This window comes from Polypterus senegalus, chromosome 8 (assembly GCF_016835505.1).
Source record: "Polypterus senegalus isolate Bchr_013 chromosome 8, ASM1683550v1, whole genome shotgun sequence".
In the NCBI taxonomy this organism is placed as follows: Eukaryota; Metazoa; Chordata; class Cladistia; order Polypteriformes; family Polypteridae; genus Polypterus; species Polypterus senegalus.
In genome coordinates this window covers 173,074,154-173,101,186 of record NC_053161.1, presented here as the reverse complement: position 1 = coordinate 173,101,186, position 27,033 = coordinate 173,074,154, and the positions used below count along the sequence as shown (strand labels likewise).

Sequence of the window (27,033 nt, the reverse complement as noted above, 5' to 3'; positions counted from 1 at the left end):
AAAGAATAAGAAATCAGGAAGGGGGCAAATAGTTTTTCACACCATTGTAAGTACAAGTCTTAGGGAGGAAAAAGCTAGCATGCTAAAGACAAACGCAGAATTGTGACGTCTTAGTGAAGACTCCACGGGAAGATTTATTCGAGAAGTATAGCGTTTGTCCAGAGAGTTTAGAAGACATATGCCTGTACCAAGTAGGAGGGAAGCACAATTGGATGAAGACAATTTTTGACTTAAAGGAATCCAAAGAGTACAGGCGCAAGAAGAAATTGTCATTGATTAGGTAAGGGCGCTACAAATTACAGCAGGACAGAGTAAATTACTTGAGAGAGCAAGTTCTTCTCTTTCTGCCGTGGCACAATGAATTCCAAGGTATAGAAAATGTCAATTGCGAGGAGCTGTACAATGAGAGTCTGGCAAAGATCGAAGAAAACAGGGAATTATTTTCTGCAAAGTTATCGATATTGAAGAGGAAGATGCACAAGAATTTATAAAAGAAAAAGTTTCACCGGAACAGAACCTGGATATACTGCAGCAAAGAGGACAGGAAGCAGCTGTGAATAAGAATGAGAATCGGTACTGCTGTCCAAAAAGAATACTTCACGAGGATATCTGCTTATTGGCTTCCCGACTAAATGAGGGGTAGATAGATTTCGTCTTCCACATTCTCAATTCGTTTAAATTAAGAAAAACTCCTTTCTATATCTTCTTGAGTGGATCAGCAGGTGTTGGAAAAAGTACGGTCATTGGCTGTATATACCAGTCAATCACCAATTATTTAGACTCTCAGCCAGGTTCGACTGGAGACAACATCTACATACTTTTATGAGCGCCGTCAAGGAAAGACTGCATTTCTTATCGAATGTGTTACATTGCATACAACATTTGCATTATCGGTCTCTAAATTTGGAAGTCAAATGCCTGAATTATCGACAGAAGTGGCCAACACAGTAAGAGAAAAATGATTGAACATCAAGTGATGAAATTTCCATGGTGGGAAGGACAATTTTCAGTCGTGTAGATTCTTGTATGCGACAAATAAATGGGCATCAACAAACTGTTTAGAGGAATATCCGTTTTGGTTGTCGGGGATTTGAACCAATTACCACCAGTTATGGACTCACCGATTTACAAGATGGGAAAAGACGATGATTTTTGCAAATTAAGAGAGGAAAATCCACTTGAAACAAATAATGCTTCGACAGGATGAATTTGAATTCATTGAAGCACTGAACGCATTAGCCAGTGAAAATATGGTAGAAAAACCATACAGTGCATCCGGAAAATATTCACAGCGCATCACTTTTTCCACATTTTGTTATGTTACAGCCTTATTCCAAAATGGATTAAGTTCATTTTTTTCCTCAGAGTTCTACACACAACACCCCATAATGACAACGTGCAAAACGTTTACTTGAGGTTTTTGCAAATTTATTAAAAATAAAAAAAACTGAGAAAGCACATGTACATAAGTATTCACAGCCTTTGCCATGAAGCTCAAAATTGAGCTCAGGTGCACCCTGTTTCCCCTGATCATCCTTGAGATGTTTCTGCAGCTTAATTGGAGTCCACCTGTGGTCAATTCAGTTGATTGGACATGATTTGGAAAGGCACACACCTGTCTATAGAAGGTCCCACAGTTGACAGTTCATGTCAGAGCACAAACCAAGCATGAAGTCAAAGGAATTGTCTGTAGACCTCCGGGACAGGATTGTCTTGAGGCACAAATCTGGGGAAGGTTACAGAAAAAATTCTGCTGATTTGAAGGTCCCAATGAGCACAGTGGCCTCCATCATCCAGAAGTGGAAGAAGTTCGAAACCACCAGGACTCTTCCTAGAGCTGGCCGGCATCTAAACTGAGTGATCGGGGGAGAAGGGCCTTAGTCAGGGAGGTGACCAAGAACCCGCAGCAATCCATCAAGCAGGCCTGTATGGTAGATTGGCCAGATGGAAGCCACTCCTTAGTAAAAGGCACATGGCAGCCCGTCTGGAGTTTGCCAAAAGGCACCTGAAGGACTCTCAGACCATGAGAACCAAAATTCTCTGGTGTGATGAGACAATGATTGAACTCTTTGGTGTGAATGCCAGGTGTCACATTTGGAGGAAACCAGGCACCACTCATCATCAGGCCAATACCATCCCTACAGTGAAGCATGGTGGTGGCAGCATCATGCTGTGGGGATGTTTTTCAGCGGCAGGAACTGGGAGACTAGTCAGGATAAAAGGAAAGATGACTGCAGCAATGTACAGAGACATCCTGGATGAAAACCTGCTTCAGAGCGCTCTTGACCTCAGACTGGGGCGACGGTTCATCTTTCAGCAGGACAACGACCCTAAGCACACAGCCAAGATATCAAAGGAGTGGCTTCAGGACAACTCTGTGAATGTCCTTGAGTGGCCCAGCCAGAGCCCAGACCTGAATCCGATTGAACATCTCTGGAGAGATCTTAAAATGTCTGTGCACCGACGCTTCCCATCCAACCTGATGGAGCTTGAGAGGTGCTGCAAAGAGGAATGGGCGAAACTGGCCAAGGATAGGTGTGCCAAGCTTGTGGCATCATATTCAAAAAGACTTGAGGCTGTAATTGCTGCCAAAGGTGCATCGACAAAGTATTGAGCAACGGCTGTGAATACTTATGTACATGGGATTTCTCAGTTTTTTTATTTTTAATAAATTTGCAAAAACCTGAAGTAAACTTTTTTCACATTGTCATTATGGGGTGTTGTGTGTAGAATTCTGAGGAAAAAAATGAATTTAATCCATTTTGGAATAAGGCTGTAACATAACAAAATGTGGAAAAAGTGATGTGCTGTGAATACTTTCTGGATGCACTGTATTTAATTGATAGAGTCCAGGTAAGTGTCAGCATCAGCAGTTCCGAAGGGTGCTATCAGATTGTATGGTAAGAAAATAAACGTGCAGACTTTTACAATGAAAAGAAAATAAAAAATCATCCCGGCCCAGAGTACGTTTTCAGTGTGAGAGATGTAATATTAGGGAAGTTCTCCGAGACAACAAAGGAAAAAATGTCGGAAGATCTAAATGCAAGAAGTTGAGTGAAGAAACTGGCCTACCGCATCAATAAATTTTAAAAATAAGAATAAAATATATGGTAACCAGCAATATTGACGTGGAAGATCATCTAGTCAATGGAGCCTGTGGAATATTAAGGTTAATATCATTTGAAAATGATAGAAGTCAAGAACCAAAAGATTCTTTGGTTCAATTTTTCCCACAAAGAACATCGGTAATAAAGCAAGAATGGTCCACAAGACATTCATCGATGATAATGAAATTGCATCTAATTTAGCGCCTATTAGAAAAGCTTGTGTTGCACTAAATATATTAAATAAACTGCAGTATCAGACATTGAGGACTCAATTTCTAATTGTTCCTGAAGAAGCAGTTACCATTCATAAAAGCCAAGGACAGACATATGAAGAAGTAGCGTTAGATTTTGATGAAAGGAGGATAACTAGGCCTTTGCTGTATGTCACTTTAAGCCGGGTGTCAAGTACCAGAGGACTCTACATCGTAGGGAAGTTTAGGGTGCCAAAAAAGTCAAAAAGTGAGGACCCCTGGTCACAGGAGCTGTGCAGATTAAGAAGTGCAAAGACTTTGTATGTGCCACTCCGTGTATGTAAAGACTCAACAGGATTGAAAGTAGCATCTCAGAATGTATGATCTTTAAGGAATAAAAGTGACAAGTGGTATTTTAACTGCGACATACCGATATTTACCGAAACGTCGACGTTTCAAACCGAAGAAGTTGGCCTTGATGGATACAAGGTAATATTTAGGAGTGATGTTCAACACAGTTCAAGAGGTCTCATTTGCTTTGTGAAACACAATCTTGATAGTTTGAATGATGCAATACATCACAGTATAGAGAACAGCAACGATTATCATGTTGAATTATTTGTTTTTACTGTTGATGACATAACCATCGTTCCTGGATACAAGTCTCCTCGCACCCAAATAAATGTGTTTTAAACCACTTTTCAATCACCGATGGATAAGGTGAACTCTTTCGAAGAAGTCGTAATTGGAGATCTGAACATCAATATATTAAACAACAACAATAGTGACTTGCATGTATTTTTCAGCAAATATAAACTTAAATCTATTTTACCAATAGAAATCCCAACCACCAATTTGAATACAGAAATAGGTGTCATATTTGCAACAAATTCAGTTTATGCAGGAGTGCATGAAACATACACAGGTTTGTGGTATGAAAAGTATTTCAGATCCAATTATTAGATTTTCTTCTGATGTAGGAAAAATGACCAATTTCACCACCAATCGGGCTGGTTCTTTCGCCAACTAAGATACGAAAAATAGAAGATCAAACAAGAAGTAAAAGTGTAAGTAAACCAACAAGTTATTAATCAGAATGTTAATAATCATGCATGTCATCTTCATTTGCATAATATTAATTTTATTCTTGCAGCACCCGCACATAGAAGCAACATCTGTCCATTGGATGGTCAACACTATGAAGATATATTTAACCCAGAAGGGGTTCTTAACGATGTCCACATCGAATATTTCAATACAATATTGGTAACATTAATTACATTTTCTCCTCAGTCACCACTTCTTCTTCAGTTACCCAATTACATTTTTCTTCATACATCAAATATTCAGATTTTGTTTGATGGGACAGCTATAAGCGCAGAAGACATTGGTCACTGGATTTGTTCATGCTACGATGGTAGTGTAGTGCACATCTTCGATAGTACGAATCATAAACAACTCACTCGAGGACAAAATATCTATTTGGAAAATTTGTATGGTGCTAACTTCCAAATACAGTTTCATCCAGTTCAACAGCAGACGAACTACGTTGTCTGTGGGTTCTAATCTATTTCTTTTGCTATGTCTATTTGTTTCGGTAGAAAGCCATGTGAAGAAAATTTTGATATAACTCATTAACAAAGCCACACCACAGAAATATTTCGGAGGCAACGTTTGGAACCATTTCCGTAAAAAAATTTAAAACGTATCAAGTGATACTTTTGTACATATGTTCAAAGTGGTGTCTGCTTTGTTTCATTATTTAATTCCGATTATTGAATGTGTTACAATTAATTACATTTACATTAAATATTTTTGGGTTTCTTATTTTCTCCTTTACTTTGTAATAGAAATATATGTGTGATTTTGGTTAATTTATTTATCTATACTAATAAAAGGCAAAGCCCTCACTGACTGACTCACTCACTGACTCATCACTAATTCTCCAACTTCCCGTGTAGGTAGAAGGCTGAAATTTGGCAGGCTTATTCCTTACAGCTTACTTACAAAAGTTAAGCAGGTTTCATTTCGAAATTCTACACGTAACAGTCATAACGACAACATCCGCCATGTTGAACTTTCTTATTTACGGCCCCATCTTCACGAAATTTGGTAGGTGGCTTCCCTGCACTAACTGAAACCGTATGCTGACCCCATCTTACTTATTTCGATGGTATGACGCCACTGTCGGACGCCATATTGAATTTTCCAACGTCACTAATTCTCCCACTTCCCGTGTAGGTAGAAGGCTGAAATTTGGTACTTATTTCGGTGGTATGACGCCACTGTCGGCCGCCATATTGAACTTTTCTATGGTCTTTGTTACTTATGGGCCCATTTTCAAGAAATTTGGTACGCGGGTTCCCATCGCTATCTGAATCCTACTTACGTACATATATATACGTCCATAGCCTGCAGCTCGGTCACCGTGTGAGCGGCGTTGAGTCCCCATCCCAACGCCTCCCACGTTGTTGGCTGCCTGCCTATACAAGGCCATCCGTCGCTCCAGTCTCTACATTCCCTTCCTTGCTTCGCCACGGGATTCACGTCTCCCTGCTGATAACTGCAGCCTTTTTATTTAATCCATGGCTTCTCCGCTGTTTTATTGTTAGTTTATTACGATTATAGTTATTGTGTAGGTATTTTAGACTTACTTTACATTGTTCAGGTACCCATTTCCTTTATCGTTCCGACCATACCCCCATTAACATGTCTATCGAGGTGATCACCATCGATCAAAGAACTGTCACTTACCGAGTGGTTTCCAAACCTGGTGATAGCACCTGCCTTTTCCATTCTCTGTGTTACATATTGTACGGCCATATCAGGCTCATTCTTGATATCTGGAGGAACATTGTGTCTTATGTATTGAATGACTGGGACAGGTTCAAAGTGTGGACTGATGACGGTACAGGAGATAATTATACTACACAGGAGCACTAGAAGAGTGAAATGCTTAAGCCCTTCACCTATGCATCTGCATGTGAGTTGATGGCTGCCGGTGAATTGTTTGGTTGTTGCTATCAAGTGCACCGAAATAGCCAAATATTTTACACCTTTTGACAACCGCCAATGCCTCGTAAACATCTTTGATTGACAGGTGATGATTTCAGTAATGGACACTTTGATGTTTATGAATGTTTAAACTCTCAAAAGCTGGATGTAAAGTTATCGATGAAACCGGTTGTATGCTTACAACATTTGACAGATGCCGAATGTCACTTCAACACAAGTCCTGCAAATACTGTCGTAATTGAAACAAATCATGAAACTCAAACCGATTATGACAGCAGCAATCCAAGCTGTGAGATTTGAGACAAGATTACTGTTCACATGGCCAACTGTACGTTATATGCTCAACAGTAAGCTCAGCGCACAGCTTGGTCATATTACAACCGGAAGGCGAACTCACAATGTGGTATACAAAGAGATCCTTAACAAATAATTATTGGTATATTTTCCCTCAGTTTAAAAAGGTTTAATTTTCTTCTTAATAAAAATTTTAAAGCAGTACTTCTCCGCTACGAAGCGTGGGTATTTTGCTAATATTAATATATTTATTAAATTCACTCTTCTGGGTGTACCAACTACCCGTTGATTGTAAATACGTACTATAAAACGCACATATAGCATATTGAACCCGCCACAAAAGGGTAATGGGAATCTTTACCTGTTGAGTCCACATCGTGATTCCCTGGCAATTCACATTTTTGTTCGTATTCAATACAAACATAAACGCGTAGTTAAAAGACATTATTCGAAATGTGCTTCATTTACATCTTAAAATATTATGCCAACATAGAACCCTTAAAAACAATAAGGTAAAAAATAATATTACCATTTCTTTTTTCAGTTTACTCATTTGATCGACTCATCCCTATGTCTGCGTATACAAGAAAGTCGAGGGGAGGTTACTTCCGATTTTTAAAATTTTTGAAGTACTAGGGTGTTGTACCGTGTTAGCCATTATGAATGTAGTGAAAAGCCAAGCAAAATGACACCTTTTATTGGTCTTTTTAGTTAGCCAATAAAAGGTGTCAGTTTGCTTGGCTTTTCTTTTAATTTTTGAATAAGCCTCACCTATTACTTGGATACTTTATTGAGCTTTATTTTCCTACATTTACTGGGAGAGCATGGTTTAACACTGATGTTGCCTGTAAAAACCCCTCATTTTGTGGACTGATAGTTAAATTATCCACGCATTTTCTTTTATAAGGATATATGGTTTATGAGCTTCAGTTTTTCTGTATATTAGAATTGGTCCAAAGTAATCAGCAGATTCTAATTTTCCATAATTCTGTCTGGAGTAGGTAACCAATACATCTATGGTGTGGCAACTGGTATGTTACAGATTTTCCAATGGAGTAATCAAGCTGCTTTATGTCTCTCATTAGGCGTTTGTCCCTTAGTCTCTGGTCCTCTCTGCTAAGCCATCTGGAGGTTAGCTGCACTGACTGGGGCAGGAGATTTTCTTAGCAGGTTGAATTCTGAGGGTCACCACTGTAAATAAATAATTTGCCACATTCTCGTGGGATTAACTCACCCAAAATGTCTAGGTGTGCTTACTACCAGAACAGAATGGAACCACTCTCCTTAGTTGCAGCAGTTCTGTTACACTGCTGTCCCCTTAAATTCAAAGAGGAGGCTCAATGTAGCATCAGTTTTGTTCCCAAATTAATTTTTTTTCTGTTTGTTTTATGGTAATTGGTAGGATGTCAGCACAGGCCTGGAAGTTTCTTTTCATTAGTCCTGTGAATCAGGACTTTTCTCCTGTATGAATTCTTGTGTGTTGCTTGAGAGTACCGCTGGTGGTGAATTGTTTTCCACACTCGGCACAACAGTGTGGTTTCTCTCCATTATGTATTAATGTGTGCTTCTGAAGGTGGCCGATTTGTGAGAATTCTTTTCCACATTCAGAGCAGCAGTATGGCTTCTGTCCAGTGTGAATTCTTGCATGTGTCTGAAGGTGGCCAATTTGTAAGAATTGTTTTCCACATTCGGAACAGCAATACGGCTTATTTCCGGTGTGAATTCTTTTGTGTAATTGAAAATTGCTACTGTTAACAAAGTGCTTGCCACATTCAGAACAGCAAAACGGTTTATGTCCAGTGCGAATTCTCCTGTGCCGCTTAAGAGTACCACTAGTGGTGAATTCCTTTCCACACTCAGAGCAGCAATATGGCTTCTCTCCAGTGTGAATTCTTATGTGCCGCTTAAGAATCCCACTGGTGGTGAATTCTTTTCCACATTCAAAACAGCAATACGGCCTCTCTCCGGTGTGAATCCTCGTGTGCCGCTTAAGAGAACCACTGGTCGTGAATTTCTTTCCACATTTATAACAGCAATATGCCTTCTGACCGGTGTGAGTTCTTGTGTGTAACTGCAGGCTGCTATTGTTAACAAATTGTTTACCACACTCAGAACAACAAAATGGTTTCTCGCCCGTGTGGATTCGTGTGTGCTGCTTAAGAGTTCCACTGGCAGTGAATTCTTTTCCACATTCAAAACAGCAATATGGCTTCTCTCCAGTGTGAATTCTTGTGTGCCGCTTAAGAGAGCTACTGGTGGTGAATTCTTTTCCACATTCATAACAGCAATATGCCTTCTGACCAGTGGGAATCTTTGTCTGTAACTGAGGACTGCCATCGTCACCAAATTGTTCACCAAGTTCAGAACAGCAAGACAGCTTCATTCTTGTAGAACTGTTCTGCTTATCATTGGATTTACATTTCTGTTCAAACCTTTCCCTCTGCTCTTCTGAAAAGGACAAAGCGGAAGAATTAGAATTTTTCTTCTGTGGTTGAGTGCTCATATTATCTGTCCTGGTTAGTTTCAAATCAGGCAGCGAACTCCAGTGCAAAATGGCCTTGGTCCAAAGCTGTGATCCAGATATTAATATCTTCATATTTTCATTTTGTCGCGTTTGCTTTGTTGTGCACTGCAGAGATGTGAGAGGATATGAAGATAAGCAGATGGTGCCAGTGTCTTGTAAATCTGTAGAAACATACCAATGCACAATATTAATACAAACATAAAATGTTTAGATCTTTACCAAGAAGGGAAATCATTTAGCAGGAATAGTTTATTCCTGTTGAAATAAGCCAAACGCACAGTGACAAGCCAACATCGGTACTTAAATTTTGAATTCTGTATTACAAATAGTCACCTCCTAAGAATTAAATTAACATCAATTCCACTTAAATGCCCAGTGCACTCCACACTAGCTTCAAATATATCATAGAAAAAAATAAAGGGTATAAAACACAAATATTAAAAGGTTAGTTAAATAATATAAATAAATAAATAAATATAAAATATACACACAAAGTATACAGTGGGTATACCAGTGCCTGGTTGTTTCCACACATACCGCTTAGACTTAAGGCCAAAAAGTTCTATGTTGGTCTCATCAGACCAGAGAATCTTATTTCTCACCATCTCAGAGTCCTTCAGGTGTCTTTTAGCAAACTCCATGCGGGCTGTCATGTGTCTTGCCTCTCCTCAGTGTGTGGAGACAACCAGGCACTGCTCATCACTTGTCCAATACAGTCCCCACAGTGAAGCATGGCGGTGGCAGCATCATGCTGTGGGGGTGTTTTTCAGCTGCAGGGACAGGACGACTGGTTGCAATCGAGGGAAAGATGAATGCGGCCAAGTACAGAGATATCCTGGACAAAAACCTTCTCCAGAGTTCTAAGGACCTCAGACTGGGCCGAAGGTTTACCTTCCAACAAGACAATTACCCTAAGCACACAGCTAAAATAACGAAGGAGTGGCTTCACAACAACTCTGTGACTGTTCTTGAATGGCCCAGCCAGAGCCCCGACTTAAACCAATTAAGCATCTCTGGAGAGACCTAAAAATGGCTGTCCAACAACGTTTACCATCCAACCTGACAGAACTGGAGAGGATCTGCAAGGAGGAATGGCAGAGGATCCCCAAATCCAGGTGTGAAAAACTTGTTGCATCTTTCCCAAGAAGACTCATGGCTGTATTAGCTCAAAAGGGTGCTTCTACTAAATACTGAGCAAAGGGTCTGAATACTTAGGACCAGGTGATATTTCAGTTTTACTTTTTTAATAAATCTGCAACAATTTCAAAAAATTTTTTTTTTCTGTCAATATGGGGTGCTGTGTGTACAATAATGAGGAAAAAAATTAATTTAAATGATTTTAGCAAATGGCTGCAATATAACCAAGAGTGAATTGAAGGGGGTCTGAATACTTTCCGTACCCACTGTATATCTATTGTGGTCATAAGGGGGCACACTAGCTCCCCAAACTTAACACAGACAGACACCAGCCACAAGATCCAAGCACACAGGCGTTTTATTTTGGTCTGGGAGACGTTTTCCAAGTTTCCCACCTGCACAACACAGTACAGAAAACCACCAACAGGTACACATAGAACTTTCTTTCTCTTCTTCTCTATGTCTCTGACTCCTTCTTCCTCCACTAATCCTCCAGAAAGCTTTGGCCCTCTTCCTCTCAACTCTAGCTCGCCGAATGAAGGCAGGCAGTTCCTTTTATGCTTCCAGTGACCAGTTAGCTTACTGCACCCTGTCTTATGACAGACGCCCTGTATGAATAACCTGCCATTAGAGCAAAACAGCTTTGCTAGCTTTTAGCCCTTAGCAGCTTGCAAGCAGTTCATTTTTCTTTCACAGAAGCAACATGCAAAAACACTTCATGAAATAGTAACTAATGTCGCCGTTGAATTCTGTAAAATTGCTGCCATGTCCTTTAAAGAAAAGAGAGACACCATCATTGACGACACAATCGGATGAAGTGTTCAGATGCAAGCATTGTGGATTACAGCATAAGGCAAAACAATGCCCAGCATTTGGAAAAGAGTGCTCCAAGTGCAGTGGCAAAATCCACTTTGCCAAGCGCTGTTCTTCAAAGTTAAAAGAAAGAAAAAAGGAACAATCTAAGCGGAGTGGTGGCTCTGAGGCTAGGGATCTGCACTGGCAATCGGAAGGTTACCGGTTATAATACCATAAATGCCAAATAAATAAATACATAAATATATACTGTGCAAAAGTTTTAGGCAGGTGTGAAAAAATGCTGTAAACAAAGAAATGCTTTCAGGAATATAAATAACGATTGTTTATTTTTTATCAATCTACAAAATGCAAAGTGAGCGAACAAAAGGAAAATCTAAATCAAATCAATATTTGGTGTTACTACCTTTTGCCTTCAAACCAGCATCAATTCTTATAGGTACACTTGCACAAAGTCAGGGATTTTGTAGGATTCTAGTCAGGTGTATGATCAACCAGTTATACCAAACAGGTGCTAATGATCATCAATGTCACACGCAGGTTAGAAACACAGTCATTAACTGAAACAGAAACAGCTGTGTAGGAGGCTTAAAACTGGGTGAGGAACAGCCAAACTCTGCTACCAAGGTGAGGTTGTGGAAGACAGTTTCACGTCATGGCAAGATTGAGCACAGCAACAAGACACAAGGTAGTTATACTGAATCAGCGAGGTCTCTCCAAGACAAAGATTTTAAAGCACACTGGGGTTTCAAGATGTGCTGTTCAAGCTCTTTTGAAGAAGCACAAAGAAACGGGCAACGTTGAGGATCGTAGAGCGCAGTGGTCGGCCAAGGAAACTTAGTGCAGCAGATGAAAGACACATCAAGCTTATTACCCTTCGAAATCGGAAGATGTCCAGCAGTGCCATCAGCTCAGAACTGGCAGAAACCAGTGGGACCCAGGTACACCCATCTACTGTCCGGAGGAGTCTGGCCAGAAGTGATCTTCATGGAAGAGTTGCTGCCAAAAAGCCATACCTCCAACATGGAAACAAGGCCAAGTGACACAAGTATGCACAAAAACATAGGAACTGGGGTGCAGAAAAATGGCAGCAGGTGCTCTGGCCTGATGAGTCAAAATTTGAAATATTTGGCTGTAGCAGAAGGCAGTTTGTTCATCAAAGGGCTGGAGAGCGGTACAATAATGAGTGTCTGCAGGCAACAATGAAGCATGGTGGAGGTTCCTTGAACGTTTGGGGCTGCATTTCTGCAAATGGAGTTGGAGATTTGGTCAGGATTAATGGTGTTCTCAATGCTGAGAAATACAGGCAGATACTTATCCATCATGCAATACCATCAGGGAGGCGTATGATTGGCCCCAAATTTATTCTGCAGCAGGACAACGACCCCAAACATACAGGCAAAGTCATTAAGAACTATCTTCAGCGTAAAGAAGAACAAGAAGTCCTGGAAGTGATGGTATGGCCCCCACAGAGCCCTGATCTCAACATCATCGAGTGTGTCTTGGATTACATGAAGAGACAGAAGGATGTGAGGAAGCCTACATCCACAGAAGATCTGTGGTTAGTTCTCCAAGATGTTTGCAACAACTTACCAGCCGAGTTCCTTCAAAAACTGTGTGCAAGTGTACTTATAAGAATTGATGCTGTTTTGAAGGCAAAGGGTGGTCACACCAAATAGTTAGCGGATGCCTCTCTAAGTTCACGAATAGAGTAAAACTGACTGCTCAGGAGTCTTTGGGTTCTTTTTTGGCCTGAAGACCATACTCAGCTAGTTTATACATAAAGGAAAGGGGATGTATTGATAGGTGTTGTACAATGACCACTAGATGTCAGTAATGTTTTTGGTTTGCTTTGCCACAGTTATAAATATTAGCTGTATGACAGTTTTGGGGCAGACTAAATCATCCACACTGAAGCAAGTGTAATAAAGAATTGTTTGCTGGCATCAGTAAAATGTTTGTTTCTTACGATAAAGGAAGTGAACAAAACACATACTTGCCAGAAGCATTTCTCTTAAACACAACACACTTGAAAATGATGACAAAACAGAGCACAGCTAATCAAAAACACCACCACCCACCAAAATTTAGGCCCAATTCCATAAAAACTGTCCAAAATACAAAATATTTTGCTTGCTAAGTTAGCAATTAACAAAAACCAATGTCCTCACTTGCTACAATAAAACATTAAACCTCTGAGCATTTCATTTTAAACTTCCCTTTCACCCCCAAAACCTACAAGTATTTTTACTTCACACTTACTTTCATCAGATTGATGTGTAGGTGATGGTTGATCTTCTTCAGTCCCATCAGATGGAATCTCCTCATTCCTCTTCCCGTCAGACCTCACCTTGACGTCGACAGGCGTCACACTTTTAGGTTTGTGCAACTGAGTGTTGACAGTCATCTCCTCTGCCTCTTCTTTGATGCACACTGACCCCGGTTCACAATCCTCGTCCTTTATGCGGTGACTGCCCTGTTTAGGGTGGGCACACCCCTTTCCACAGTCCTCATCCTTAACATTTACAGTCATTACCTCTGTGGTATTTATGTCATCTTCGCACGTCTCCACTTTCACGTCCATCTTGGCATTACAGTAAATCGCAGCTGCTGCTTCTTTGCTCCTGAAAGAACAGGATTTAATTACATCAAAACAGCATCATTTAAAACTAATATTTATTTTAGTGGCAACTGTTCAGTCACAGTTTATATCTTTTAAGCTTGGCTGGCTGGAGATGCATGCTCCTGGTGGGGTTATTGATAGGGTCTATGGGGGCGTGGTCAAACAGAAAAATACATCGTCACTCTCATGAATATTCTAATTATATCAAAGTGAACCTTACTTGAAACATCACAGCCATTGTCTGGAGTCTGGCCTGGGAATCGATGTGTGCTGGAAAGAACTTGGTGGACCCAAATAACTCAGTCGGGCTCAGCTCAAATAAAAAAAAAAAAAGAAGCTGTGCGGTGCTGTCATATGGGCTCAACATTCACAAAGGACGAGGTGACAGTCAGGGTCAGGTGCAATGGCAGTCAAGCATGAAATGGAGCAGACATATTAGACATTGGCAATACAAGGTGATTCTTGTGACATAGAACTTAAATTCCTTGATGATGAGGAGGAGGAGCAGAACATCTTTAGGAAGTTTACACATCACAAGCTAGGTATAGTCAGGCACACTTTTTTTTTGCTTTACACACTGAAAGGTTAATTTTTGCAGTCAGAGAAGATTTTTTTTTCCAATGCATTTAAATTGTATGTGAATAGCAGCATTCAGTTTGACAGCCCGGGTATAAAACCAGACACCTCATGGATCTTTTAACAGGCACCAACTTGCCATCATTTTTGCACAGGGGACTGAATATAGAAATACATGTCACAATCGCCTGTTTTATATACTGTACATATCTAAATCTGCTCACATTCCACCAGTCTCTTAATACACAAGGCAATCCTGTGCTTTTTTTTTTTTTTAAACAAAGATTTACATAGTACCCTTAGGTGTTTATCAAAGAATATTACACCTTGAGGGCATTTTTCTGCAATTTCTGCCTGAGCAGAGTACTTCAAAACAAAGCCTTAGTATTAAAAAATAAATAAATAAAGGTAGGACAGTCCATTTTTCACTAAATCCTGACAGATACAGTATATACAGTCACAGTAAAAAGTATGTGAACCCCTAGGAATTCTCTCTATTTATGTCTAATTCCCATATAAAACAGGGTCGTATCTTCATGTCAGTCACAATAATGAACAAACACAGTCTCCTATAACTAAAGATACACAGATTTTCAGAAAATTTTTGACCATATTGAATAAATCATTCAAACTGTGAAACTGAAGGTTGGAAAAAGTAAGTGAACCCTAAGATAATGACTTTTTAAAAAGCTCATTGCAGTCTGAATTTCGCACACCTGGAGTCCATTTAATGGAATGAGTTCAGAGGTGTGGCCTGGAATGACTTTAATTGATCAAAAACACCATAAAGTTTGAGTTTGAGCTTTTGACAAGAAGCATATCCAGATGGGAGTCACGCCTCACACAACAGAGCTATCTGAAGAGCTACGATTGAGAATTGTTCATCTACATAAGGCTGGAAAGGATTACAAAGTCATCTCCGAGATTTGAGATATTCATCAGTCTACTGTTAGGCAAGTGGTCTATAAATGGAGACAATTTGGTATTGTGGCTACTCTGCCTAGAAGTGGGCGCCCTGCCAAGATGACCCCAAGAGCACAACGCAAAGTCAGCAATGAGGTCAAGAAGAACCCTAGAGTGACAGCAAATGACTTGAAGAAGTCATCAGAACTGGCTAACATCTCTGTTCAGGAGTCAAGTATACACAAAACATTGAACAAGAAATAAGTCCATTGCAGGACACCAAGAAGGATGCCACTGCTATCAAAAAAGAACATTGGTGAACGCCTGAAGTTTGTGAAAGAGCACTTGGACACTCCACAAATGTACTGGGAAAATGTTTTGTGGAGTGATGAAACCAAAATTGAACTATTTGGGAGGAACTTCATTTGGCGTAATATGGGCACTACACATCAACATCAAAACATCATCCCTACAGTAAAGTATGGTGGAGGGAACATCATGATTTGGGCCTGCTTTGCTGCATCAGGGCCTGGACAGCTTGCCATCATTGAGTGGAAATGAATTCACAAGTTTATCAACAAATTCTCCAGGATAATGTGAGGGTGTCTGTCCGTCAACTTAAGCTCAGAAGAGGCTGGGTGATGCAACAGGACAATGACCCCAAACATTGCAGCAAATTCACAATCAAATAGCTTCAGAACAACAAACTGTGTCTTTTGGAGTGGCCCAGATCTCAATCCTATTGAATGACTTGAAGAGAGAGATCCACATACAGAAGACAACCAAAGAATACGGAAGAGTTAAGGGAGAATGGGCTCAAACTCCCCCCGCACGATGTGCAGGTCTGATCTGCAGTCACAGGAAGCGCCTGGTTAAGGTCATTGCTGCCAAAAGAGGGTCAACCAGTTATTAAATCCCAAGGTCCCCCAATTTTTTTCACTACCACTGTGAACGTTGAATGCGTTTGTAAAATAAAGACATGAAAGATTAGAATTTTTTGTGTGTCATTGTCTTAAGCTCATTGTGTATATCAGTACCTGGGACCCAAGATGAAGATCAGATCACTTTTTATGACCAATTCATGCAGTAAACCAGATCATTCCAAAGGTTTCAAATACGGTTCACTTTGACTGTATGAGTAGCAGAACAAAGGGCTCAGAAAGAAAAAAGAAAAGGCAACGAAAGCTTCATTAAAGTCTAAACCGGCCTGAAGTTCAAGTTTAAGGTTTGACCTGCCAGAGACTGACCTGGAACAGAAGCAAAGGAACAGATCTGCTGGGACCTGACACTGTAGCATCTGCTCCATCCGACAGCGACAGTGGGAACCAAACTGCAAATGAGTCGGGTCAGGAGTATTCATCAATTCCAGGTGGTTCATTGGAACTGAGCACGGCCTCACTGAGTCAGTGGCATCAACTCTAACTGGACTCGCAACTCTGCCTACGACACGTGGAGAAGACCAAAACAAACTGTCCAAGCTGAAGGAAACAATTACCACAATTATGACCTCACTCAAGAGATATGAGGGATATAAAGGATACAAACATGAGAAATGAGAAGCTGCTTTAGGATATAAAAGACCAGAAGAAACATTTAAGTGATAACTTTACTGCAACCTTTAAAAACATTCTAGAAAAAGTTGAGAGAAAAAAAAAAAAATACAGGAATATATGAGTAAGGTTGAGAATACAATTAGAGCACTTGGTGCTAAGCTTGAAGACATTAAGCAAATGTTAACAACTTGTTCTGAAATAGCGGACTTCCACCGCTGACGAAAAAGCAACAGCTGCAGAATCAGAATACAAAGTGCAGGGAGACAGACTCGCTGCACTGGAAGACGGGTGCAGAAGGAATAATATCAGAATCGAAGGTCTCCCAGAAAACCGTGATGGTCCAAACCCAGGGAAATTCATAGCTGAACTATTCTCGAAAATACAGTAACTGGAGAGGGGCTTTAAATCAGACAGCGAGACCTCGGCAGCTTACCGCATACATGGACCGAAGACCTTAAAACCGAGAAGCCAGACTGTCGGTTTCAACAAACTACAGGTTAAAGAAAACTTTGTTTAAACTAAATGTTTTAATTATATAAATGTAAAATTGATAGCAGCTCACCACTCAAAGTGATAAATGCAGGGAGGACCTGGGATCGAACCTGAAAAGTCTTCATTACGAAGGAGCAGTCCTTACCCCTGCGCTAGCCAAGCAGATATCAGTGAGACCGCTGCATGTCCACTGCGAAACATGCAAACGTCTTTACTTCATATCGATTGATATTTGGGTTTCAGTTTTAACATATTGACAGTAACATGTAAATTTAACAATTTCTTCAGTTTTAATCTTGAATAAAAACACACTTGTTTTGTCAGAACTTTTGTGAAAATGCTTATTTTATATTTGGACTGCAGTCTTCATACACTATACACTTCACGTCAACATTTTGTGGTTATTGCTATAATATATGAAAAAAAATTCTGTTTTAGTTATGTTCAACATTTCTTGCATCGCATTTCCTGTCATCCTACATTTACACAGATTGTTGTAGACACGGAATATACATGAAATGTATGTATTTTAAATAACGATATAAATTTCCTTATACAACTCCAGACACCGAACTCCCAGATATAGTGAGCTGGGAGAATTTATTGTTTGACTTTAGCTGCCTCGATTGGGGGGGGTGGGGTTTCTCGGGATGAGATAACAGGCTGCCTGCCTGCGGCCAATTCACACATTTGCAAAACAAAGGAGGTTATCAGTGCACAACTGGCACAGTGAGGAGGAGCTTCAAGTAAAATGAAGGTGGCGCGGCATTACAAATATTTTCTCAGGATTCAGGGATTCAAGTGTTAATAAGCAAGGACCAGTTTAAGCTGCAAAGAGATTGGAATGGCTAAATATTTCACTCCAGTTATACAAACAAAACTAGAGGTGCAGGAATCTTAATACACAAAACAATTTAATTTGTAGTATCAACAGCAGCATATGATCCTGAAAGGCGATATGTGATGGTGATGGGTAATTTATTTAATACTAAAACGATTTTGATAAATCTCTATGCAACTAATGTGGATGATATTGATTTCATCCAAAACGCATCTGTATCCATTCCTAAAGTGAACACTCATAAACGTATAATGACTGGAGACTTTAATTGTGGTTTTAATCCAGACATGTATAGGTCTTCAGCTACAGTGGCGATAACATCTAATACTGTAAAAATAATTAAACAGTTTGTCATGGATCATAACTTATCTGACCCATTGGATATTTTTAAATCGAACTTTAAGAGCATATTCCTTCTTCTCACCATAGATAAAGCTTTGCCCCCCCATCAAATCCAGCCTCATTGGGCCATATGTTTTGGGGCGGCACAAAATTAACATCATTTTAGACCAAAATCTTTACATGCCATTCAGACAGCCTGGGTGTCACAATCCTTCCTAATCCACTAACAGCTGTGTTTGGTGGGCTCACAGAGTAGCTTAAAGTGGAGAAGGACAAACAAACCATAATTGTCTTTACTACACTATTGGCATGTAGACTTATCTTACTCAACTGGAAGAATCCCAACCCACCACCTTTAAGTGAGTAGGTGAGTAATTTCCGATACTATCTGAAATCCCGGTCACTGCCAAAAGAGATGCTACTCTGCTGGGCCCTCGACCAGTGGCGCTGTACAATGGCTGACCTTGCGCTCTGACCCCAAGGGGTATGCGGAAAGATGCATTTCACTGCGTGTTGTCCTGTATAACTATGTATGTGATAAATAAATAAAGAATCATTATTATTAATAATAATATTTAATTGGGAAAAAAAATCAAAGTCTCACTCAGAGGATCTGTTCAAAACTTTTTATAAAAATCTGGCAGGATCTAATCAATAACATTTTAGAAGAAGCATCTCTATCAGGGAAAAGGATACTCTTCACTGCTTTTAAAGATTTGCTCTGGTTTTTGGCCATCCTCTGTTTCTCTTGGGCGGGGGTTGACTTGACTGTATGGAATGTTCCCTGCTTTTAATAAAAATCAATCAATCAATAAATAAATAATAATAATAATAATAAAAAAAGATTATTGGCTTGGTTGCAGAACTTGCATATTTTTATTTAATTTATTGATAAATAAATAGTAGAATTTAGCAGTGAAAAACTACACCATGTGGGAAACACTACGAAATATCAAAACACAGAATTAGATGAATGGCAATTAAAACGGGATAGAGGATGGCATCTAAAAAACTAAGGATTATATTATGTGGGAAAGAATTACAGCTTTTAATAAAGATGAAATGGAAAGTGTAATACAAATAAGCATTAAAGATTACAAAGTGACCTAAAAGAATTCTTAAAGGGAAAAGAGAAAATAAGATGGAGACAAAAAGGATGGAAGTAGTAGAAAATAAAAAAACAGTAAATATTTAATTGGATTTGATTAAAAGAAGAAGTGCAGAACGACACAAGAAGACTGAGCTGACATTTAAGGAAACATCCGGCAGTGACACCAATGAATTGTGTACGAGGCTTGTTGTTGATTTTTATAGCGGCACTAATCACCATGTAAGCTCTCAGCTGTCTGATTCAACTAAGAGTATTATGAATAGGAAATTTAGGAACTTATGCCATGAAAAAAAAAATACTTTTAAACAAATTAAGCATTCTTAAATTTACAAATAATGAAAATAACAAAAATGAAGCCTTCATTTAAAGATGGGTTAACAGAAGAATTTTATGAGGCATTCACTGACAAAATTGTTACACATTTCTACTAGCAGTTTAAGAGGAATCTTTCACTAGTGAAGAATGAAACAAGGCGTAATAATCCTCAGATCACAATGTCAGTCACAAAACTCAGTTAAGTGGCAACTGGTGCCCCATCACCCTGCTTAATCATTATTATAAAATTATTGCTTCAATCTTGGCTAGATGGCATAAAGTAGACCTTAGACAACATTAATGGAGAATCTTAGTGTGTCTCTTAATAAAAGAGTGCCACATATTTTTATAAAAAGAAAAAAAAGTCTCATAACGGACCTTATTGTTTATCATAAATGGCAAGATGTTTACACAATAAACGGTTTCCTTAATTTTTACAAAACATTTTGACACAATTAGCCATACTTCATTTTTCTTTCATTCCTACATTATATATTTAGCCAATTTATTTCTCAAAACCATTCAATTTCTCTAGAAGTATCAATAGTTCAGTTCACTTTGCCAATGGGACATCACAAAGATTTAATGCTGAAAGAGGCGTCCATCAAGGAAACCCAACATCTCCTTTCTCTTATGTTTTCAAATTCTTAACATGTGACTTAACAAAAGCTTCTTTAAAGGCATTATTGTTCATTTAAAATACGCAATTAGCCACGGTGGCGAAGTGGCAGCGCTGCTGCCTTGGAGTTAGGAGACCTGGGTTCACTTCCCGGTCCTCCCTGCGTGGAGTTTGCATGTTCTCCCCGTGTCTGTGTGGGTTTCCTTCAGGTACTCCGGTTTCCTCCCACAGCCCAAAGACATGCAGGTTAGGTGCATTGATGATCCTAAATTGTCCCTAGTGTGTACTTGTTGTGTGTATGTGCATTGCGGTGGGCTGGTAACCTGCCCCAGGATTTGTTCCTGCCTTGCACCCTGTGCTGGCTGGGATTGGCTCCAGCAGACCCCGTAACCCCCCACCCCCCATGTTAAGATATAGCGGGTTTGGAAATGACTGTCTGACAATTAGCTTATTAATACAACTTTATTCTTCAACAATAACTACATACCTTGAAAAAAAGGTGATGTCAGTTGAACTAGTACTAAACTAGTTAAAGAGATTGTGTGGGACTAAAATCCATAACAACATAAAAAATAGGATTATTTCAAACTGTATGTCAATTACCAATAATATACAGAAGAGACGCAATGCTTGGCTGACTAGTGGCCCGTCTGTTCAAGTCAGAGTACCACCAGTACAGCAGTGGGGTTATGAAGAGCATCCGATGTCTGTTTTCTACTAGAAGCTCCCAATTATTATTCTGTGACGTCAGAGAAGATTCTTTTCAATTGCATATAAAAAAAAACACAAGTCAAAGTTAAAAAGGATTTATTAAAGAATAGATTGCACCGATTTCTCCACATTAAACCACATTTACAGTGGGTACGGAAAGTATTCAGACCCCCTTCAATTTTTCACTCTTTGTTATATTGCAGCCATTTGCTAAAATCATTTAAATTAATTTTTTTCCTCATTAATGTACACACTGCACCCCATATTGACAGAAAAAAAAGGATTTTTGAAATTGTTGCAGATTTATTAAAAAAGAAAAACTGAAATATCACCTGGTCCTAAGTGTTCAGACCCTTTGCTGTGACACTCCTATATTTAACTCGGGTGCTTTCCATTTCTTCTGCTCATCCTTGAGATCACCTTCATTTGAGTCCAGCTGTGTTTGATTCTACTGATTGGACTTGATTAGGAAAGCCACACACCTGTCTGTCTATATAAGACCTTACAGCTCACAATGCATGTCAGAGCAAATGAGAATCATGAGGTCAAAGGAACTGCCCGAAGAGCTCAGAGACAGAATTGTGGCAAGGCACAGATCTGGCCAAGGTTACAAAAAAATTTCTGCTGCACTTAAGGTTCCCAAGAGCACAGTGGCCTCCATAATAAGACGTTTGGGACGACCAGAACCCTTCCTAGAGCTGGCCGTCCGGCCAAGCTGAGCTACCGGGGGAGAAGAGCCTTGGTGAGAGAGGTCAAGAAGAACCCAAAGATCACTTTAGCTGAGCTCCAGAGATGCAGTCAGGAGATGGGAGAAAGTTGTAGAAAGTCAACCATCACTGCAGCCCTCCACCAGTCAGAACTTTATGGCAGAGTGGCCTGTCGGAAGCTTCTCCTCAGTGCAAGACACATGACAGCCTGCATGGAGTTTGCTAAAAGACACCTGAAGGATTCTGAGATGGTGAGAAATAAGATTCTCTGGTCTGATGAGACCAAGGTAGGACTTTTTGGCCTTAATTCTAAGCGGTATGTGTGGAGACAACCAGGCACTGCTCATCACTTGTCCAATACAGTCCCCACAGTGAAGCATGGCGGTGGCAGCTTCATGCTGTGGGGGTGTTTTTCAGCTGCAGGGACAGGACGACTGGTTGCAATCGAGGGAAAGATGAACGCGGTCAAGTACAGGGATATGATGGACAAAAACCTTCTCCAGAGTGCTAAGGACCTCAAACTGGGCCAAAGGTTTACCTTCCAACAAGACAATGACCCTAAGCACACAGCTAAAATAATGAAGGAGTGGCTTCACAACAACTCTGTGACTGTTCTTGAATGGCCCAGCCAGAGCCCTGACTTAAACCCAATTGAGCATCTCTGAGAGACCTAAAATGGCTGTCCACCAACGTTTACCATCCAACCTGACAGAACTGGAGAGGATCTGCAAGGAGGAATGGCAGAGGATCCCCAAATCCAGGTGTGAAAAACTTGCTGCATCTTTCCCAAGAAGACTCCTGGCTGTATTAGCTCAAAAGGGGGCTTCTACTAAATACTGAGCAAAGGGTCTGAATACTTAGGACCATGTGATATTTCAGTTTTTCTTTTTTAATAAATCTGCAACAATTTCAAAAATTATTTTTATTTGTCTGTCAATATGGGGTGCTGTGTGTAAATTAATGAGGGAAAAAATTAATTTAAACGATTTTAGCAAATGGCTGCAATATAACAAAGAGTGAAAAATTGAAGGGGGTCTGAATACTTTCCGTACCCACTGTATAATTACACGGAGTAAAAGATTTGTTACAAATCCTCCCAGTGACTGGAACAGCAAAAACAATTTCACTTTAGAAAATTTAGGGGTTTACAGTTTCTTCTGTTGGGCCCTTAAAAGACAAGCGAGCGACCTATAACATTGGCTGCCATTCCTAAACAAGTTCTGATGATTTGGCCTTTGCTTTATACACATAATTATTCTTCACACACCCTTATCTCTCTCTCTCTGTGACAATGCACTTATTACCCATAAGAGAAGTTGTTGTTTTTTTCTTTTACAATTTAATAGCATTTTACTTATTCACTGGTAGATATAGATTAGAATCACTGTGTGATTGACTGTTCTCACTTGTAAAAATTGCAAATCTTTCTTCAGTAAGGGACTATGAAATGGTATGTGACCTTATCCCAGAATTTTCTCTCTCTCTTTAAATATGAGTAATGAATAGACAGTTTATTAGCTACTGCATAAATGGAGTTAACATATAGGACAAGAAGTGCAATAAGAAGGTGCTTATTAATTCATAAACCTGAACCTTCGATGACATTTCAATGGTCGACTCAACCTGGCCCTTTTCTTATATGTTTTCTTAACAATAACAAAAAGGAAACAATTGCTGTTTAAAGCACTGCACAGCTACTACTCGATTAACACAACACAACACGAGTGAGTTCAGTGATGCAAGCGATGCTCGTGTGGTCTGTAAACGGGCTACAGAATCTGCGGACCGCTCACCTTTTCATTGTGAATTTCTGAACTCTTTTTAGAGAGATGACTTTATAAACGTGGAGGTCTAACTTTAAAAGGTGCTGCATAATGTTACATTTTGATAATGTCTCCTGTAGCTCAGATAAGCACTACGTAATTAATTACATAATTTATAGACTTAAGATGAGGCTTTCCAGAAGAATACAATCAGTTATATACTCTGTATGCAATGATTCATGAAATCACTCAACTACATTAAAGTCTACATTCCCAACAAAAGAAAAAATAATATAAATCTAATTCGATTCCTTTGGTAAGGTTTTTCAACTTTAATTGGCATTTAATGCCAAATGCTTATATATATATTTTTTCTTTTTAAATCTGTGCACTAAATAAATAATGCAGACAGTTTTAGACCTGAAATTGGTTATATCAATGTTTATATTATACTTTCTAGGAATATGCAAAGCATTTAATGAACATTCATCCAGCTTCATAGCCTAAACTAAATGATCGCACAAATACTCCTCTCATTCCACTGGAATAATCAAAATACACCTTTCATAACTTGATGGGAAAATGACGTCCTGTCTTAAACTGAAAAAATGAAATCGTCATACCGGCAAAAATGAATTCATGTCATCGTAAAACAGCTTGACTCGTGCTGCTCTTTTAACGGATAAAAGTAAACGCGCCGATCTCTTTACTTCATTTTGCTCTCAGATCTTCGTAGGAATAAGCTGTACGTTTTATTTAACGGATATTTGGTACACAAAGCCTCTACCGCCGTACTGCTTTCAGAGAGAGTCGTTAACCAGACTGCGTGTTAACGCAGGGCGTTTAAAGTCATACATTAAATTTAAAAAGAAATCCTGAGATGACAGCGATTTTTCTTTATGAAATCGCCCGCTCCTCGAACTCAAAGAATTCGGCAGTCCCACTTAGACATCGGCTGAAGGAATAGATGATAAAGAATACAGATTAAAGTTTGGGGTTAGGGTTAATGTAATAGGAGAACGTGAAATACAAAAAGTGAACCAAAGACAAAAGCCAAGTCGGGCAGTCGAGAAGAGTTCTTAGTAAACACCGACCTGCCGTTCAAGACGCGTGCTGTAGGACTGCCATAAGCGAAAAATAAAATCCCCCACACACAAAGTGACGGCCCCGAACACAGACCACTTACTTTCTGCCTCTGTGTGATACGTTTTAAAGTCGGCTCACTCCGCAGCAAAGAGGCTCCTATCCCGTTAGTTCTACAGCTTACTGCTCACAAGATTAGAGACACTCATGCACCGTTTAATCGTCGCTACTTGATGACGTCACTGCAGTGACTGCAGTTTACGAGCACGCGCGTTCGCTCTGTTTGATTTACCAGCACCTTCGTGAAGGTCGCTTATAGCTGGCTGGACTGATGGTAGGATTAAGTTAGGGGAGACCCTTTAGGAGGACAGAGGAGGGCGACACTTTCAAATTTAATAGATCAGTGCTTCTCGAACTCAAGTCTAGGGACGCCATGTGGCTGCAGGTTTTTCCACACAAGCTCTTGTTTTAATTGAACTCCAAGACTAATCCAGTAAGCTGTTACTGCCCAGTTTGTATGACTTGGTCAATGCAGAAATTACATAACTACGTTTGGTAAGTTTTGTATTAGAATGCACCAAGTATTTATATGTGTTAACATGGGCAATGAGTGCTTTAAAGATATTCATCATTATCATCATCACGAGATTCATTCTGAATTTCTAGTTGTTCTGGTTATTTAATCCAAAGGTCTGAAAAATTAAACTCATAGGGCCGGTTTCCCGTACGGGGATTAAGCCTAGTCGTAGACTAAATGTCATTTTAAACCTGGATTTATTGAAGTAGCTTTCTCACACATGGATTACAATAGTCTCAGACTTGCACTAGTCTTGACTTAAACAATTGGATTTCTAGAAGTAGAATTAGACCTAATCCAGATCTAAATTAAGTCTTAAATTAAACCTGGTCAGAAGCAGGTTTAACCTCAGATTAAAAACTGCTTGCCTCAAGGCTCACGTCCACAGTAGCAAAAAATGGATTACCTTGACTATTTCAATTACAGTAAGAGACCACCACCAAGACCAGAAAGAAGGTTGCTAAAAGACAGGAGCAACCCACTAAATGATTTTGATGATTTACATTTTCTTGACCGTTTCCGTATGTCAAAGGAAAATGCAACAGAAATAATTGGTTTGCTGCAGCCCAAGCTTACAGGTGACTTAGTCAGAGGCACCCCTATTTCTCCTTCCTTACAAATATTAATTACCTTAAGGTTTTTGGCATGTGGAACCTACCATCGGGAAACTGGGGATTTGTGTGGTGTAGGTGACTCAACAGTGTGCAAAATAGTACACAAAGTCTGCAGTGCTATATGTGAACTGAAAAAGGATTTCATCAAGTTCCCAAATGCTGCTGAACAGGCCACCTGCAAGGTAGATTTCTATGAATATGGGAACTTCCCTGGAGTCATTGGTTGTATCGATGGCTGCCACATTCCCATCAAGTGTCCCTCTACAGCAGATGCTGAGGAATTCAGAAATCGTAAAAACTGGTTTTCAGTAAATGTACAAGGAGTGTGCACTCCCACTATGCAGTTGTCCAATATTGTTGCACGCTGGAAAGGTTCAACTCATGACTCAAGGATTTTCCACAACTCCTCTTTATATACTCAGTTTGAAGCAAGACAACACTCTGGAATTCTACTTGGTGACAGTGGGTGTGCGCAGACAAACTTCTTGTTCACCCCTTATCCCCATCCAGTCAGACCAGAGCAACAGCGCTATAACCAAGCTCACATTCTCACCAGAGGGCTAATAGAGCATGTTTGGTGTATGGAAGAATCGTTTCCAGTGTCTCCGAAATACACTGCGGTTTGAACCTAGGAGGTGCTGCATTGTTATTATTGCAACAGCAGTGCTTCATAATTTTCTTAAACGGTGCGGCTGCCCAGACCCTGATTTTGAAGATGATGACCAACATGTCCCCATCCCTGAGCTAGCCAATGACAGAAATGGACTTGCTTACAGAGATGCTTTTGCTTTGCAGCACTTCTCACAAATGTGCCTTGAATGATACATAAATGATTGGCATAGACAGGTAAAAAATTTCAGGAAATTTTTTTTATTTAACTGAGGTTTGGTTCCAAAGACAATTGACACTGCTGCTGCTTCATCTCTCTCTCTTTCATAGACAACTCAAGATGAAGAATTTTCATTTTGACTTCATGTTCTTCTTCTTTTAAATATTTTAATTTACATTCATGGAACTCTATGGCAAGTTTCTCATGAATGGTCATCCTTTTCCCTCTTGACCTGCTGCCTGGATTAGAGACTGCTGGATGCTGACTAATGCTACCGCAGGAGACTGGATGCT

General features: G+C 39.7%; 1 protein-coding gene across 2 annotated transcripts; it reads right to left on the bottom strand.

Moving 5' to 3' along the window:
- Window positions 1–7,323: 7,323 nt before the first annotated feature.
- LOC120533399 (zinc finger protein 501-like) lies at window positions 7,324–24,932 on the bottom strand. Of its 2 annotated transcripts, none has more exons than XM_039760262.1 (3): window positions 24,824–24,932; window positions 13,344–13,705; window positions 7,324–9,292 (listed from the first exon to the last, which is right to left on the bottom strand). In XM_039760262.1, exons 2-3 carry the CDS (start codon window positions 13,663–13,665, stop codon window positions 8,055–8,057), a joined length of 1,560 nt encoding a protein of 519 aa, XP_039616196.1. In that variant the 5' UTR covers window positions 13,666–13,705; window positions 24,824–24,932; the 3' UTR covers window positions 7,324–8,054. The 2 variants fall into 2 exon arrangements, with proteins under 2 accessions (XP_039616196.1, XP_039616195.1); XM_039760261.1 differs by lacking the exon at window positions 24,824–24,932 and adding an exon at window positions 16,431–16,577.
- Window positions 24,933–27,033: the final 2,101 nt, after the last annotated feature.